The sequence below is a fragment of the Trachemys scripta genome, chromosome 2 (assembly GCF_013100865.1).
Source record: "Trachemys scripta elegans isolate TJP31775 chromosome 2, CAS_Tse_1.0, whole genome shotgun sequence".
Taxonomy (NCBI): Eukaryota; Metazoa; Chordata; order Testudines; family Emydidae; genus Trachemys; species Trachemys scripta.
In genome coordinates this window covers 50,584,182-50,598,204 of record NC_048299.1, presented here as the reverse complement: position 1 = coordinate 50,598,204, position 14,023 = coordinate 50,584,182, and the positions used below count along the sequence as shown (strand labels likewise).

Below are 14,023 nucleotides of genomic sequence, written 5' to 3'. Positions count from 1 at the left end.
TCTGTAGAATAAATGTTTTCCAAAGTTATGTAGGCTCTTAGGAACGTAAGTCTCCGTGAAAGCCTACATAACATTGTGAGTGAAGCCAAGCTCATATAGAGTTGAAGCAGATAGATTGGCTTAGGAAAAGGGAATTAAAGGCCACATTTATGCTCCATTTCATAGTGTGGGCAATATCTTGATACAGCCACCACAACTCCCTTCAGACTCCTACAGATTATGTTACATCTCTGTGGCAACTATATTAATTGCTTACATGGAAAAGTATTTAATATATTTGTAGCTGTCTTTTAAAGTAATTGATCAGCTGCCACTGAGGAGGAGCCAGCACTGTTTGACCAGCCGTTTTCACATTGTGAGCATCTCTGATGCTGATAATTCCTTTTTTCAAACAATGCCAAACAAACCAAGGTGGAACTAAAAACAAAACAAAAAAAAGTGATGCAAACTGTGATTCATTTTCATTTATTTGTATTATCATACAGTGAAGACAGGTAGGTAAAAATGTATATTTAACATTTGATCCCAGTATTTCTTTAAAACGTTATTGCTTTTTCCCTTCCTAAAAAGCAGTGTGCTATACTGTATTTGACTGGCCATATCCAGAAGATTTTACTCACCCAACTCTTATTTAGACAATTAAAGTCAGAGGAAGCTTTGTGTGAGTGAGGACTTGCAAGAGGCTTTCTGGCTGCCCCAAGCAAACCGCGACGGCCAGAACGGCAAAGCAAAAAAAAACCCCAAAAACCCTGTGGCGCGGCTGGAGCCAGGATGCAGGTGGAGGGAGCGGGGGGGAGAGAGAGAAGGGGGGCTGCCAGAGCTACGGCGGGGCGCTACCACGCGGCCCCTCCCGCTGTGCCCCCTGCCGGGAGGCTCCACGCCACTCCGGTTGGCTGGGAGGGAAGGATGCGGGCTGCCCTGCCGAGCTTGCTGCAGGGTGCTCCTGTCCTCCGTGTCGCCGCTCCCTACAGGACGGCCAGAGCGGAACAACAACAACCAAAAAAAACGGCCGTGCCGCCTTAAGATTGGGCAGAATGCCACCTCCTACAAGCTGCCGCCCCAAGCACTAGCTTGCTCGGCTGGTGCCTGGAACCGGCCCTGGCAAGAGGTGGCCTAACACGTCCTCAAAATAATCCACAGTTCTCAGCAGAAATAAATGCTTCCTAAGTGTGTTCATTGTTCAGTTCAGGGAATAGCATATTCATATAGGGATTCATAACTGCTTGCGAACACAGGTACTTAAAATCTTATTGCTCTTTTTACAGCTTTTGCCAACAAGACAAGTTGCCAATTACCTTCCAGTCCTGTGTGATCACTAAGGAGTGCCAGGTGTCAGAGTGGTCTGAGTGGAGCCCCTGTTCCAAAACATGTTTTGATATGACATCCCCTAAAGGAAATCGTACAAGAACACGGACCATTAAGCAGTTTTCTATCGGCAGTGAAAGTGAATGCCCAGAGCTAGAAGAAATAGAGCAATGTAGCTCTCAAGGAGATGGTGTGGCACCGTGTGTTACGTAAGTGTTGATATGTACCCCACCCCATCAAAATGAATACTGTACATCCCGTGGGAGAGTGCAGCACGTTGATAATGATTTGATTGACAATACAAGTACATTTAAAAGAAAATACTAGGATTTGGTTTATGTGTGTGCATATTCAGTAATCCCACTAAAAGCTAACATTTGCATATAGTTGCAGTTGTACTGAAGTTACTTCCTACTCTAAATATAGAGAAATAACTTACATGACTTTGTAAATGCTGACTTTTAAAATGTGAACATGTGTGTACACACTGATACACTTTTGTGCACTACTTTGAACCAGCTTTAAGGGCATAGTAAAACAAATTTATTGATTCAGTGGTGATTTTTCCTACAGATCCTTTCTTCTAGAATCCATCATTGTTTGTTTGAAGTACAGGGCACAATTCCATACCAAGTGTCTTACACAGTAAGAAGCTGGTATGTATTCCTTGAGCAGCCAAACTCTTATCTGACTTCATTGGGAATTTAGGCTGATTAAAGAAGGCAAGACTGAGCCCTAAATCAGGAGGGGAAGAGGCTAAAAGTGGTAGTAAATAAATTAGTCCTGTTTAGAGTATAGGAAGTTTGAGAGCAAGCAAGCACTTTAGATTCAGGAGATTGCTTTCATCATTAGCATCTAATTGAGATGAATATTAACAGTCACAACTGTGCTTTTTCTTTATCTGCCTGGAAAGAACTATTGGGGAAACAGCATTTGATGTTATGCCATTTTGCATCTGTGCGTTTTGACTCTGGAACATCATTTTCCTTGAAGAGGAGAAATATCATCATTCTCCATCTTCAGCAGCATCGGGAAATGATTCCCTTGATATTGCCTTAAAGTACTTGTTGGGCAGAGAAGCCTGTGACATGTCTTTCAATTCATAAGTCTGACTGGGGTTTTAAGTTGGAGTCATAGACCTTCTTTCTTATGCACTCACTGATGAGAAAGCTCACAGCTTCTCTTCATTTGTAAGTACTCAGCAGGGGGGTTTGAGCACCGCAGAGAAGCTATCTTACTCTCGACGGTGAAAAAAGAACTCACTGAAATAATTTTTTTGAAAAAAGAAGTACAATTATAGTTTTGCCTTGATATGCAGGGGGAGCATTCATGCTTCTTATCAAAGGTAAATTGGAGGCTTTACTTTTTTTTTTTTTTTTCAGGTCTTATGTTTCTCAGTGTGCACATTTCTTTGATTTTTGTTGTGTATTACTTTACTCTAGCTGTCTAGTTCTAAACAAGTGCTAAGATTCACAAACCTGGGGATTGGCAGATTTGAGCATAAAACTCAATTTCTTTCCATGCAACATTATTATTCTTCCTTGCAGTAAAATAATAAATTCCACAGATTAAACTTAATCAAAGATCTTCCTAAATGTAACCTTTTCAAAAAAGAAATAATGAGGAAAATAGTTTAATCAGTGTAGAATACCAAACCTCATGCATATCTGTAAAATAAAGATTTTTGGGGAGCCAATCCTTCTAGATAATGAGTCAGCAATATTAGGGCACTTTGCCTTGTATAATCAAATATTACCTTGTGTGGCTTTACATGTTTTAAAGAACGAATTAACTCAGTTTGCAATTACTTTGATTCAGGTATGGCTGGAGAACCACAGAGTGGACAGAATGTCGTGTTGACCCTTTACTTAGCCAACAGGACAAAAGACGAGGGAATCAGACAGCTCTGTGTGGAGGTGGAATTCAAACCCGTGAGGTGTACTGTGTGCAAGCTAATGAAAATCTCCTCTCCTATTTAAATACCCTCAAGGAAAAAGAAGGTAAATTTCATTCACTTGCAATTGAATTAGTGTGAAAACTGAACACTTCAGCATGCTGGAGCTTTTTGACCTCCATTGTCTTCTGTCACAAGTGTCTTATTTTATTATAGGTTACTGCGATCTATTTTTTAAAATCTAATTTAAATGGAAATATTTAATTCCAGGAGGGATGTGTTCATTCTTTATTCTGCAAATGTCCATATCTTATTCTGAACTGTTTTTTCATAAGACTTCCTGAAGGCTTCCTTAACTGTAGGATGGTCTTGGGGTAAGAAAGATACAAGACTGGGAATCATGAACTCTGGGTTCTAGCCCCAGTTCTGCCAGAGATTTTCTGTGTGACCTTGTGCAAGTCATTTTAACCTCTCTGTGCTTGTATAGGTTGCACCTCGAAAAAGAAAAAAGTAAATGCATGTGTAAAGTCACCGTGGAAATATATATGTGAAATGACTTTACAGGTTCAAAAAGAGCACTAAACTTGGCTTTTCCTTGAAACCAGGCAAAATGTGATGGTTTTGGTTGACTTTCATGTAGAGTTCTTGTTTTTGTGTAAAACTGTAACTCAGCTTGATACTTGTGTGGATTTGTTCTCCCAAAATTGAAACAGGAAAAAAAAGTTTATATGAAGAGACTCTCTGCAAACTAAAAACACCAAGTTTTTCATAATTGTAGCCTCTACAGTTCCTTAAGAAAAGAGAGAGGAAAGCTTATCCCCTGGTCTCCTTTTACTTACATATGTGTAAGTGAACTCCATTTATTTCATTGAAGTGACTCCAGATTTACACCAGTATAAGTGAGTGAAGAATCAGGCCCCTAACTTTTCCAAAGAAAGATGTTATTTTCCTAGTGTCATGAGGATTCTTACCTTGATAAAGGTGTCCTGGATACAAAAATATTCTGGAGATGAATCGGGAGGATGATCTTGTGGTTAAGGCGTTTGGAATGGGACGTGGGAGATTTGGGTTCAATTCCTGGTTTTGCCACAGACTTCATATGTGACCTTGGAAAAAGTTTCCATCTGCAGAATGTGTAGAATAAAAATTCCATGATTAATAGGTATAGTGTTAATGTGTTGGATAGCTGATGTGATGATTGGGGTCTTATAAGCACCTAGCTCTATATAGTTAACATAAAATACTTTTCTGACAAGTTCAACTATATTATTATATGCATTTCTGAAGAACAAAACATCAGTGAGTAATTTACATTAACATACTTTTTGCTGCTGGAGAATAATGTAACTTGAAAGGAACGGCTTATCCATTGGTAATTTAGAAATCCTTCAAGACAGTAAATTATACTAAGTGCATTTAGCCCACAATTCTGATGACATTTATTTTTATACATTATGCAGCTGTATGGTACAAATTTACATTGGCACAAAGAAATACAACCACACACTCCAGGAAAAAGGACATCCTTGACTTGGGCATATATAGCTAAACATTTATAAGAGAGGTGGCCACATTGTAGCCTACAGAGTTCTCTAGTGTGGGGCATCTTTAATCTGGGCACTGCAGTTTGTGGAGACTACCAGTCTCAGCATCCATTTTAATACATCTGCTTGGATTAAGATGGAGAATTGTTTGCTGAGACTTTTATGTGCCATCGGTTGCACCTGCATATTTGAGGGAGGGAGTCTTCAGTCTGCTTCATTTAATACAAATTAAAGGCAAATTTCCTCTAGGACCAAGTTGAGATGCCCCTGCTTTAGAAGTAAAGGGTGACAAACTCTCAGCTAAAGAGAGGCAACAATAAAATCAGCAACAGCTTACTGTTCAGAATGATGATCAGGATTTGGGTAGACTGTGAAGTCTTGCTGGCTTAGGCTGGTGTGAAATCTGTCCTTATCATAATGTGACAGGAATATGCAGAGCCCATCAGGAGGTAATCTCTGTAGACCCCATAAGGCTGTTTAAAATGTAACTAGTCTTTGGATGCATAAACATGAGAACACTTTTTTCAAGAGCTCAAACTAGGGGTGAAGTGAGTTTTAGTTTAAAAAGCTCTGGGGACATTTCCATTTTTGGAGACAGATTAAAAAAAGTGTTGTGGTTTTTTTAAAGCAGCTTCTGGGCACCCCTAGAAACAGCAATTTGGCGTGATTAAACGGTGTGATTAAAACCAGGCAATGATTCAAGAACTGGAGGGGAAAAATCCCACCAACCCTAGCAGTGGGAAACCCCTTCTTATAATGTAGCTCTGTGTTCATAAACAGTTCAGTAAGGCTGTTTTGGAAACTTCCATTCTCACGTATTCATAGTGGTGTTTCCCTATTATTTCAGAAAGTCAGTCACAGAGCACGTCGAAGTCTAGTGCTGCACCACTTCTATCAATCACTTTTGAAATAACAGGTAGGTAATTAAGGCCTTCTACCTGACATTTCAATCAAAAGTGTGCCAGGAGGCACTGTCCCCTTTGGGAGAACTATGTTGTCTATATATAAAAAAGTATATTTCTTTCTAAAATAGTTTGTTACTGTACCTGTGAGCTCTCACTCATAAGGTTCAAGATAATAAAAGAAATAAGAGGACAAAATACTTACACATCAGGTACCAGACCTGAAATACAAACTAGTAGCACAGATTCAAACCAAACCTTTATCCATTTTTTGAAATGTTCTGATAAATATCTTTCACTTCTATTTCCCATCCTGGCCTAAAGTGCTGGGAATTTCTTTGGTCTTCCAAAATTTCCACTTTCCTTTGCTATTTCCAGCTAGGGTTGTCAATTTTGGTTGGACGTATTCCTGGAGCTTTCATCACATGACATAACCTTCTATTAAAGATTCATCTTTAATTCCTGGAGACTCCAGAACAATCTTGGAGGGTTGGCAGCCCTATTTCCAGATCTGTTTTGCTGATTCAGGATATAATTAAGATAAGAATTTGAACTTTGGATATTTATCTAAACTGAAACTTCGAGCCTTTTGGGGTTGGTACATCCCTATAAGCCAAGTTGAGAAATTTACTATCTTCATTTCAGAAATTACAAGTTTACATTTGAGCAGGAATATTGTGTGTCGCGGTTAGGCCAGGGAACGGGAAATTAAGGATTACTAGGTTCTGTTGTTCTGTCACTCACTTGCTGTGTATTTTAGGCAAATCATTCAACTTCTCCTTGCCTCTCTTTACCCATCTGCAAAATTGATATAACTGTGTACCTAACCATAGAACTGAAAGGGACTACTTACATGCATAGGTGTGTATGGATTTGTCTTCACTACAAGGGTAAGTCAACCTAAGTTAAGCTACTCCAGCTATGTGAATAATGTAGCTGGAGTCGATGTAGCTTAGTTCAACTTATCCCGGTGTCTTCACTGCACTGCATCGATGGGAGACGCTCTCCAGTCGACTTACCTTAGTTCTCTTGGGGAGCTGGAGTACTGAAGTCAACCGAGAGAGCTCTGCCATCAATTTAGTGGATCTTCACTAGACCCACTAAATCGACACCTGTTGCATCGATTGCAGCAGTGTCGATCTCCCTGGTAGTGAGGACAAGCCCTAAGTGTTTGCAGGATCAGAGTCTGAAGTAGTAGTTTTACAGTTTGGCAATAAACTTTAGCACATACATTACAGAAAACTAGGAAGGAAACTCATGATGTTATCTTTCATCCATTTTGTTAGTGTGGCTTTTTTAAAATGCTCATTTGTTCTGCTTTTGTGAAAGTAGAGCAACTAGTGTCCTGAAAAAAAAAGGGTGAGCTCTTGCTGGGGCATGGATGTACAGATGCTCTTCCTGTGAGGGTACATCTACACTACAGCGGGGAGTCGATTTAAGATACGCAAATTCAGCTACGTGAATAGCGTAGCTGAATTCGACGTATTGCAGCCGACTTACTCCGTTGTGAGGACGGCGGCAAAATCGACTTCTGCCGCTTTTTGTCGGCGGCGCTTACTACCACCTCCGCTGGTGGAGTTAGAGCGCCGATTCGGGGATCGATTGTCGCGTCCCGACGGGACGCAATAAATCGATCCCCGAGAGGTCGATTTCTACCCGCCGATTCAGGCGGGTAGTATAGACCAGACCTGACACTGTGGCCCTGTTGGCAGAAGCAGCCCAGAGAATGCATTGAATTACCTCATCCCCCGCACCACTCTGGCTGTGACCGCATGATGGCCACTTTGAGGCCACACTGGGCAGCTGGGATTCTCTGCCAGAGGAGGAGCTGGTGCACATCCTTGGTGAAATTAGCCCACTGTTTACCAAGAGAGGTGAGTTTGTGCTTTTGTAGTGGTGGTTTTTAAAATGTAGCTACTCTACAGTCCTCATGCTCGTAGGCGTCTACCTTACTGTATGACATTTTCCAGTGACTTGTCTAGACAGTATAAAGCTCAGGAGAGGGTTCCTGGGGTTGTAGCTAATTATTTTCCAGGCACTTGCTAGTAGGTAGTATTCTTTGGGACTAGACACACTGAGTTAGCAGCCCATAAGTGGGCACAGAAAAGCACTTTGACTTTGTTTGATTTTTATCCCACTTTAGGAGAAAGGGGATAAAATTCTAGATTTTTAGAACACACTAAGAGAGAGGTTCCTAGTTCAGCAGAGAATGATGGTGTGTGTGTGTGTGTGTGTGTTTTTGTTTGTTTGGGTTTTTTGTTTAATCTCCCAGCCCGAACTTGAAAGCCATTCCAAACCTGAACCTAATTTTCTGGTTTGGCAGGGGGAAAGTGAGAGCTTGTTAGCAAAACACATTCTGTTTTGTTCTTATTCGTGTCCAAAATTTGAGCAACATATCTGAAAACCACGCAGAGCTTGTGTTATTAAGCATTATTAACTTAATGTTCATCACCACTGACAGGGAATGAAAGAATCAAGCCGCCTCATTCACAACCTCTACCACAAATGCACGAAAAGAAAATATGAAAGGGGCAGCAATGAGAGGGGAAACATCTTTTGACTGTGAATGTCTGTATCCAGTAGCAGCTTCTTTCAAAGCATCTCAAGTCAGACAATAAGGGGTCAGATGCTGAGCTCATTTGCACTGGTGTAAATCTGGAGGAAAGCCACTGACGTTAAAGGGGTTGGGATGCTAATAGGAGGTCCAGGCTTGCCACAACTCAGCAGTTTACTGTAAAGAAAATAAATAATCTTTATCATACTCTAGCCTCTGGCTGAAATTAATCCTAGATATGTAGCTAGCAAAGTGGTTTGGGAGCTCTCTGGATGAAAAGTGATATATAACAGAGATCACATCATACATGAGAAGGTAATAGTAACAAAAAATCCTTTCCTGTGTGGTGTTTTTTTTTTTTTTACTTTTTGAGACTTGCTACTATCAGATGGTTTTTCAACTCACTCTCTCTGCTGAGACTTTGGCAGCACTGAAATAGGCTTTCAGATAGGCACAGGGACTTGGTGGAATTACTGGGGAAATGATGGCTGAAGAGAAATGCCCCTTTGTCACACAGAGAGATGCATTGTGCCATTCGCTGTGTACTCTACTCACAACATTTATTTGAGATGTATCAGAGAAGCTGGTCAAGCACCGACAAGTTTCTTGCAGTCAGTAACTATTACTGTTGAGTTTTTAGCTAAAACAGTGTTTTAGAGATGGACACTGGGAATCAGAGCTATGCAAAGAACAGCTTTTTTCAATTTGCTGACAGTTTTGAAAAATAAATAGATAAATGTTTTGGAATTTTTGGTGAACCAAAACAAGCGGGGGGGGGGATTTAATTTAATGTAAAAAACAATTGACCAAAATTTATGCAAATTTGCAAAATGTTTCAGTTCACCTGAAACGGTGAGGAGGGCTTTAAACTAGGTTCTACGGGGACAGGTGAGCAAAGCCCACAGGTAAGTGGGGAACATGGACACCTGGGAGATGGGTCGGAAATAAGAGGGAGTGTGGGCTAGCTATAATGGCAGAGAGAAAGGAGGGTCAGGGCAAAACTGGGAGGCAAGATCGAACCAGTATCTTAGATGCCTATATACAAATGGGAGAAGTATGGGTAATAAGGAGGAAGAACTGGAAGTGCTAATAAATAAATACAACTATGACATTGTTGGCATCACTGAAACTTGGTGGGATAATACACATGATTGGAATGTTGGTGTGGAGGGGTACAGCTTGCTCAGGAAGGATAGACAGGGGGAAAAGGGAGGAGGTGTTGCCTTATATATTAAAAGTGTACACACTTGGACTGAGGTGGAGACGGAAGTGTTGAGAGTCTCTGGGTTAGGCTAAAAAGGGTAAAAAACAAGGGAGATGTCATGCTAGGAGTCTACTACAGGCCACCTAACCAGGTGGAAGAGGTGGATGAGACTTTTTTTAAACAACTAACAAAATCATCCAAAGCCCAAGATTTGGTAGTGATGGGGGACTTCAACTATCCAAATGTATGTTGGGAAAATAACACAGCGGGGCACAGACTATCCAACAAATTCTTGGACTGCATTGCAGACAACTTTTTATTTCAGAAGCTTAAAAAAGCTACTAGGTGGGAAGCTGTTCTAGACTTGATTTTAACAAATAGGGAGGAACTCATTGAGAATTTGAAAGTAGAAGGCAGCTTGGGTGAAAGTGATCATGAAATCATGGAGTTTGAAATTCTAAGGAAGGGTAGAAGGGAGTACAGAAAATAGAGACAATGGATTTCAGGAAGGCGGATTTTTGGTAAGCTCAGAGAACTGATAGGTAAGGTCCCATGGGAATCAAGACTGAGGGGAAAAAAACTGAGGAGAGTTGGCAGTTTTTCAAAGGGACACTATTAAGGGCCCAAAAGCAAGCTATTCCGCTGGTTAGGAAAGATAGAAAATGTGGCAAAAGACCACCTTGGCTTAACCACGAGATCTTGCATGATCTAAAAAATAAAAAGGAGTCATATAAAAAATGGAAACTGGGACAGATTACAAAGGATGAATATAGGCAAACAACACAGGAATGCAGGGGCAAGATTAGAAAGGCAAAGGCACAAAATGAGCTCAAACTAGCTACGGGAATAAAGGGAAACAAGAAGACTTTTTATCAATACATTAGAAGCAAGAGGAAGACCAAAGACAGGGTAGGCCCACTGCTCAGTGAAGAGGGAGAAACAGGAAACTTGGAAATAGCAGAGATGCTTAATGACTTATTTGTTTCGGTCTTCACCAAGAAGTCTGAAGGAATGCCTAACATAGTGAATGCTAATGGGAAGGGGGAGGGTTTAGCAGATAAAATAAAAAAAGAACAAGTTAAAAATCACTTAGAAAAGTTGCCCCCTGCAAGTCACCAGGGCCTGATGAAATGCATCCTAGAATACTCAAGGAGCTAATAGAGGAGGTATCTGAGCCTCTAGCTATTATCTCCCAAATCATGGGAGACGGGAGAGATTCCAGAAGACTGGAAAAGGGCAAATATAGTGCCTTTCTATAAAAAGGGAAATAAAAACAATCCAGGAAACTACGGACCAGTTAGTTTAACTTATGTGCCAGGGAAGATAATGGAGCAAGTAATAAAGGAAATCATCTGCAAACACTTGGAATGTGGTAAGGTGATAGAGAATAGCCAGCATGGATTTGTAAAGAACAAATCATGTCAAACCAATCTGATAGTTTTCTTTGATAGGATAACGAGTCTTGTGGATAAGGGAGAAGCAGTGGATGTGGTATACCTGGACTTTAGTAAGGCATTTGATACGGTCTCGCATGATATTCTTATTGATAAACTAGGTAAATACAATTTAGATGGGGCTACTATAAGGTGGGTGCATAACTGGCTGGATAACCGTACTCAGAGAGTTGTTATTAATGGTTCCCAATCCTGCTGGAAAGGCATAACAAGTGGGGTTCCGCAGGGGTCTGTTTTGGGACCGGCTCTGTTCTTCATTAACGACTTAGATATTGGCATAGAAAGTACGCTTATTAAGTTTGCAGATGATAGCAAATTGGGAGGGATTGCAACTGCTTTGGAGGACAGGGTCATAATTCAAAATGATCTGGACAAATTGGAGAGATGGTCTGAGGTAAACAGGATGAAGTTTAACAGAGACAAATGCAAAGTGCTCCACTTAGGAAGGAACAATCAGTTTCACACATACAGAACGGGAAGAGACTGTCTAGGAAGGAGTATGGCAGAAAGGGATCTAGGGGTTATAGTTGACCACAAGCTAAATATGAATCAACAGTGTGATGCTGTTGCAAAAAAAGCAGACGTGATTCTGGGATGCATTAACGGGTATGTTGTGAGCAAGACACAAGAAGTCATTCTTCCGCTCTACTCTGTGCTGGTTAGGCCTCAGCTGGAGAATTGTGTCCAGTTCTGGGCACCGCATTCCAAGAAAGATGTGGAGAAATTGGAGAGGGTCCAGAGAAGAGCAACAAGAATGATTAAAGGTCTTGAGAACATGACCTATGAAGGAAGGCTGAAAGAATTGGGTTTGTTTAGTTTGGAAAAGAGGAGACTGAGAGGGGACATGATAGCAGTTTTCAGGTATCCAAAAGGGTGTCATAAGGAGGAGGGAGAAAACTTGTTCACCTTAGTCTCTAAGGATAGAACAAGAAGCAATGGACTTAAACTGCAGTAAGGGAGGTTTAGGTTGGACATTAGGAAAAAGTTCCTAACTGTCAGGGTGATTAAACACTGGAATAAACTGCCTAGGGAGGCTGTGGAATCTCCGTCTCTGGAGATATTTAAGAGAAGGTTAGATAAATGTCTATCGGGGATGGTCTAGACAGTATTTGGTCCTGCCATGAGGGCAGGGGACTGGACTCGATGACCTCTCGAGGTCCCTTCCAGTCCTAGAATCTATATGAATCTATGACCCAAATTTGCATTTTGGAGCAGAAAAGAAAAAAAGTTTTTACCTGGAATTTTTTCCTACTTCCATGTGAGGAACAATTTGACTGAGTTAAGTTGGAGTGACTGAATAAGCAGTATATTTGTACTGTGCATCATTGCAATGTGCTTTGTGATACAGTATCGCTACAAAGGAAATAAGACCAAAATTCAGTGGGGATAAGTTTGCTTAATTTACTGTCATCTAAAAAAGAAATTCTGAGTAATGCAGTGCAATGCACATTCTGAATCTTAAAATACAGGAAACATTTCCAAATAATTATTCTCTCCCACCATTGCAATACTTTTTTTTGTCTCTCAAGCTACTTCAGTAAACCTGAATGAGTAGCAGACAGGGTCATTCATAACAACTTTATACTTCATGTTACACTGAAGGATAGTAAACAAGATGGCATAAAATTGTGTTGTATTGAGAGAGTTATTTGTACTATTTACATACCCCTGAAGCATTTCTTGCTTAAGATACCTTATAGATGAATGACTGAAGTGGCCGATATTTTCAACAGGTTTTATATGAATAGTATACTTGATATTCTTCATGGAAGAGAAGCTGAAGTCTTTACTCATGGCCATACCATGTCTGGTCTTCATACAGGTGTCCTGTGGGAGAGGGTTCAAAGAGCCTTCTGGCCAGACACAATTGCGGTCTTTGCTGTTGTGGAAGTCCAGGAATGGTTTCCTCTTTATTCCTAAAGAGGAAGAAGTAATTTATATTTCGAAGTACCAGTGGAGGAGGACTGGTGCACTGGAGGGAGTATGCTGTACCTCATGAAGGAACGCAGCAGTGGGTACCCTGCCCTTGTGCCTCAAAAGGCTCTAGGAGGCATTCTTCAGAATGCTTCCCTGTGCTCCTATTGGGGCTCCACAAGGCCCCCATAGTGTGGCTGTGCCTTAAAGTTACAAATGTCTCTTTCTTTTTACTCTGCCTTTACTTATGCAAGCTCCCAATGAATTCAAGGCAGTTTTAGTAAGAGCTGTGTAAGGACCTCACGATTCAAGATAAAGGCTACAAAGAAGTGGCGATGACTTGCTAACTCCTGCTTTTATTAAATACTATCCAGTAAAGATACAATTACATGCAAATTATATGTTTGTTTACATTTATTTTTGCTACAAGTTATGCACTTTATGCAGATGATCATGCACATCAGGAACAGACTTCAGGCTTCTGGAAAATTGCCAGTGCAGCCTTCAGTGTCATAAGGTTTAGGCCCCACCATAGCACTGTGCATATGTTAGAATACTTCTTTCCAGCGTTGTCTTCTTATGTTAGAAAATGGGAGTTCTGGAGTATGTTTAACAGGTATTTGCCCTCTCCACACTGCAGCTTTGCTTCATGGAGCAAAGCAGCACAAAGCCGTGCACAAAGTATCAGGATGGGAAGGACAGTTCCATGGGATGCTGCCTTCTCATTCCCTCCCTCTCAAAATGTAGCTTCCAGTCGCCTGCTAGTGGGCCGGTGGCTAAAAAGGATGTGCATTACCTGAAGGGTCAGGCAGGCAGAAACAGGTGCATGCAACACATGTACATGTGAATAAGAGACTCCACTACCTTAACAATAGCATGCAGCTCATTCATCAATCCTCTGTTGTTATTGCTGTGTTACTGTGATCCTCAAGACCCTGATTCTGCCACCCATACTCCCTCTGAGTAGTATCTTGCTGCAAAGATAGTTGTAATCAATGGGACTATATACAGCATAAGGTACTACCTAAGTTGCAATAGAGGGTCCTGTGGCACCTTTAAGACTAACAGAAGTATTGGGAGCATAAGCTTTCGTGGGTAAGAACCTCACTTCTTCGGATGCAACCTAAGTTGAGTAACGGTGGCAGAACAGAGTTCTGATTAATTAAACTCTTGTTTTGAAAGCACAGTTCTGAAGGAGCAGTCATGATGTTTAACTTTAGGGAATCACATCTTTTTAGTCAATTGGACAGAG

At 40.9% G+C, this 14,023-nt stretch overlaps 1 protein-coding gene across 3 annotated transcripts in view; it reads left to right on the top strand.

The window, feature by feature from the left end:
- THSD7A (thrombospondin type 1 domain containing 7A) overlaps nt 1-14,023 on the top strand; it is a 351,691-nt gene that overhangs the window by 178,240 nt on the left and 159,428 nt on the right. For 2 of the 3 annotated variants that reach the window (XM_034760535.1, XM_034760533.1), the window contains exons 3-5: nt 1,266-1,514; nt 3,124-3,305; nt 5,591-5,659. In XM_034760535.1, the coding sequence (XP_034616426.1) occupies nt 1,266-1,514; nt 3,124-3,305; nt 5,591-5,659 (500 nt within the window). The remainder of the gene's footprint in view (nt 1-1,265; nt 1,515-3,123; nt 3,306-5,590; nt 5,660-14,023) is intronic. The other variant, XM_034760534.1, reaches the window with a different exon arrangement.